We start from the raw sequence: 3,981 nt of genomic DNA, 5'->3' as shown, positions 1-3,981 counted from the left end.
AAGACACATCCCAGGGGCGTTTCTAGTCCCCACCTGTCGTTTTGCTCCTCAGCATGGCTTCCTAAAAATGCTGCAGGATTTCTCAAACATGCATGAATGAGTCAGAGCAAGGCTTTGGGCATGTTTTTTATGAGAGTATTACATTATAACATGATATAAAACTCAAAAAAGATGATTTTACATGATATTGCCCCTTTTAAAATGACCACTAACAACATTTTCTTTGCTTTAATTGTTAAAGAGTGAGGTTAGTGTACTTAAAAATGGATGAAGTTGGCATAATTAATATTGTTACTATGTCTTTGTTTATTTGATCTGATATCCATGTTTATCACCCAGGGGCACAGGTCTCTGCTGCTATTTTGTCTGTCAAAAGCTGAAAAGTCTGGGAACGACTGGTTTAAACACAACCTAAAAGAACACAAAAAATAGTACTTTGAATTTGGATATTTTTAGATTTTTCTTTTATAAAAAAATTAATGATTCATCAGTATTTTGACTGGGAAAATGCCTAATATCAAAGTGGATGATTGGCATCACTCCCACAGTTTATTATCCAAAGATGAGACATTGCAAAGGCAGTATTTTAAATTTCTATAATCAGATTTTGTTTTACAAAAATAAAACTTTACACTACATCATCAAGCCTACATTAGAACCCTAGTTTGGATTTTAACATCATTAAGTTCAACGTGATACATATCCTGAAAATCACACTGAAAATGCTGTTTAGTTCAGAGAAAGCCCTTCCCTTCATCCCGTAGAACGTGACATCAGCTTCACCATAAAAGAAAGACTGGTGAAGAAAACGAATCTTTAAATTCAAAGTTTGTTCTTGTAGACCGCAAGAAAATCAAAGTGCACACTGAGCATCCTGTACAGACGCACTGAAAATGTACATTTTCTCTCAAATATCAAACTGAACTTTGCTTCAATCAATAAAAGCCAATCAGCAGAGAGCAGAACAGACTCCCAAAGAAGAACTTCATGTGGAATAAAACTTGGTCAACATGAATTCCTTGTTTTACATGTTACTCTCATGAGCTTGGTGTGTGAAAAATAAGTTGTGAAAATATTAAACGATCAAATGAAAAAAAAAAACCACACGTTTTGCTTATGTTTTCTGTGTGATTTTGAAACATTTTTAAAGTTTTTGTGATCAGATGTGAAAATTGAAGGGTTAAAAGTCAAAGAAAAAGGAAGTCAACTCCAATAAAGCTTTAAAGTAACAAATTCAAGTGACAATTCAAATTTAAACAGCTAACTATGAGTTATAGCTAAAGATTAGTTTTAAATACCTACTTTGTTTTAATTATTGTTTACTTTTGTTCTTTTTCATTATAATATGGGTGTTTCACTTCATAAAGTTTGAACGGTCTGAAACAGACCTAAAGTCTTGTAAAGTTATTTATCTGATAGGAAAATGTGATCGCTGTAAACATAAAACTTGTTGAACTTTTAAACTGAGTTTTTGTGGTATTAGTGAGAAAGAGATGACACCATGCAGTGGATCCATATTAAAAAAAATAAACCCTTGTATATAAAGTAAAAAAAAACAGACATCATGACATTGGAAATTGAAAAAATTTATCAATTAAAACAAGCACACAAGCGTACACGTGTGCACAGGCATGCAGGCGCACTCATTCAGTCTTTTTTGTTCTTTTGTGTCACTATCACCCTCGTGCATAAACACACACACATACAGCTAAAAAAAAATAGAAGTAAAATACAATACTGACACGTCATTTATCCAAAGTTCATGAAACGGAACAAACGGCAAGATCACACCGGATCAAAAATGGAAAAGCATGCAGAAGTCCACTGCTCTAATGTAGCTTCACTCCTAGCAGACTGCAAAATAAAAAAAGAGAGGAAACAAAATGAAATAAAATAAAATAGAAACAATGAGCCCCTGTCCAGAGCAGTTAGAGCCATGTGGAACTGACTCCTCACACCACAGGGGGCTTCCTTCAGTTCTTTTCTAACCCTCCATCTTTGTCCTGTGTTCCAAAGGGGGTAAAGAGGAGAGATGGGTGGGTAGAAGTGGAACTAAATAAGACATTCAGGGCCGTGGTTGCCCTTTCAACTGTGGTCCAGATACAGATGCAGAGGGGTTTGAAATCTAGCTTAGCTTGTGTGGAGGAAGGGGGAGGAGGTATGTGTGCAAAAACAGTGTGTGAGCTGAGGATGGACCAGGATCTGAGGGTGCAGAGTCAGGCGTGACAGGCGCAGGATTTGGGTGGGTCAGAAAGCCAAAATCTTTGTCTCCAGGCTTATAGGGCCTGTGTCTTGAGCTCAATGGACTCCCCCCTGGTCTCTTGCTGGGCCTCAGCCTCTGGGGACCGGGTGCCCTTCAGCGTGGCGAGCCTCTCCGAGAGATCACGCATACGGGGGAACAGCAGGAAGTCGTACAGCAGGGCTCCTATAGCTCCACCAATCATGGGCCCCACCCAGTACACCTGGGGGTGGGAGAAAGCAGAGAGCAGTGAAGGGTGGACGAAGCTGACGGCCACAATTTGCAAAAGCGGTTCCGGATCTTACCCAGTGGTTGGCAAAGTTCCTGACGAGGACAGCRGGGGCGAAGGACCTGGCAGGATTCATTCCTGCTCCAGTGTAGTACATCTGCAAAACAAGAAGAGAAAACAGTTCAAAGCTGACATGATCTGAGGWGCTGCACAGTTTATACGTTTATCCTCATGCGAAGCTCAAGAGCTGTTGTAAGATTTTTATACYGCAGGTTGACTCTTACCCCTAGAAGATGTCCCATGAGAACAGAAAAGCCAATAGCCAGAGCGGCAGAGCCCAGGCGTCCGTTACGCCTCTCATCTGTCACAGCGAAGACGCAGACCACAAGCTGGAGGGTGAGGAAGATCTCAATGGTGGTGGCCATGCCCWGGCTGATGCCCGGCTGCAGCTGGGGCAGAAAATCAGAAACGATTCATGGAAGGACGTGAGCTTTTGGAGGWATTCAAATCAAACATCGTCATGTCGATTTCTAGCTGATCTTACTGTGTTCAGAGCCAAGTTGCCCTTCATGTTGCTGGGCGTGACCCCGTACAAGACAGCAGCACCAGCCAGGGCCCCGAGACACTGAGCTACGATGTAGAAGAAAGCCCGGAACAGGGACATCTGAGAGCCGATCAGGTAGGCGAAAGTGACCGCTGGATTGATGTGTCCTCCGCTGATGTGGCCRATGGACTGGATGAAGGTGGCAGCCGCCAGCCCGAAGCAGAAAGCGACGTGAAGAACATTGAGGGGGCCGGTGGTCCAGCGGAGGGCCGCACCCAGCCCAAAGAAGACAAAGAACATGGTGCCGTAGAACTCGGCGAACACCGCCCGCCAGAACGACATTGACCTGAACTCCCACATGGTGCCACACAATCCAAAAAGCAACTTCTAAACAGCTGAAAGGGGCTGAAAATCAGCAGAAGATAAAAGAACTACTCAGCTAAAGGGAGATGGTGTTTYTCCACTAGAATTGTTTGAAACAACAAAAAAGCACAAATTTCCCCTCAAACAAACAAACAACAAAAAAYCTGCCACTCTAAACTGAAACACAAACAACACGTAAACAGTTCAACACGTAACTGAAAAAATACACTCTGCTCTTCCTAATTGAYGCTAATTTTTGTCATAAATTGCTCCCGGGAGGAGCAGAGTGCCGGTCTCTGTGCATCTATGTTCCAGCCGTGCGGGTTGTCAGGAAAAGAACAGGAGTGGACAAACGTTAAGCATGTCCTGCAGACATTGAGCCTCTTTATCGGAGCAGGGGGGGATCTTTGAGGCCTTTTTATAACACCCCAATGTCATGACCGTCGCCACAGAAAGCCAAGGGGGAGGGGTCAGGGCACAATACTACAAATCAAAACACAGTCGTTTAACCCTTCTCTTGCTAGTTGTGAGGAGAACCCTGAACTTGGACGTGCAGTTTGCAGGTTTAAAGGGCAATGTAAAAATTAGAGAGCTTCAGAAGTAATA

At 42.5% G+C, this 3,981-nt stretch overlaps 1 protein-coding gene across 1 annotated transcript; it reads right to left on the bottom strand.

The window, feature by feature from the left end:
* Positions 1-581: 581 nt before the first annotated feature.
* mipa (major intrinsic protein of lens fiber a) lies at positions 582-3,748 on the bottom strand. Its single transcript, XM_014019484.1, has 4 exons — positions 3,013-3,748; positions 2,753-2,917; positions 2,545-2,625; positions 582-2,462 (listed from the first exon to the last, which is right to left on the bottom strand). Exons 1-4 carry the CDS (start codon positions 3,370-3,372, stop codon positions 2,277-2,279), a joined length of 792 nt encoding a protein of 263 aa, XP_013874938.1. The 5' UTR covers positions 3,373-3,748; the 3' UTR covers positions 582-2,276.
* Positions 3,749-3,981: the final 233 nt, after the last annotated feature.

The sequence above is a fragment of the Austrofundulus limnaeus genome, unplaced genomic scaffold, assembly GCF_001266775.1.
Source record: "Austrofundulus limnaeus strain Quisiro unplaced genomic scaffold, Austrofundulus_limnaeus-1.0 Scaffold3, whole genome shotgun sequence".
NCBI classification, from domain to species: Eukaryota; Metazoa; Chordata; class Actinopteri; order Cyprinodontiformes; family Rivulidae; genus Austrofundulus; species Austrofundulus limnaeus.
Note: the sequence above shows the minus strand (reverse complement) of the source record. Positions and strands in the feature narration are given on the sequence as shown.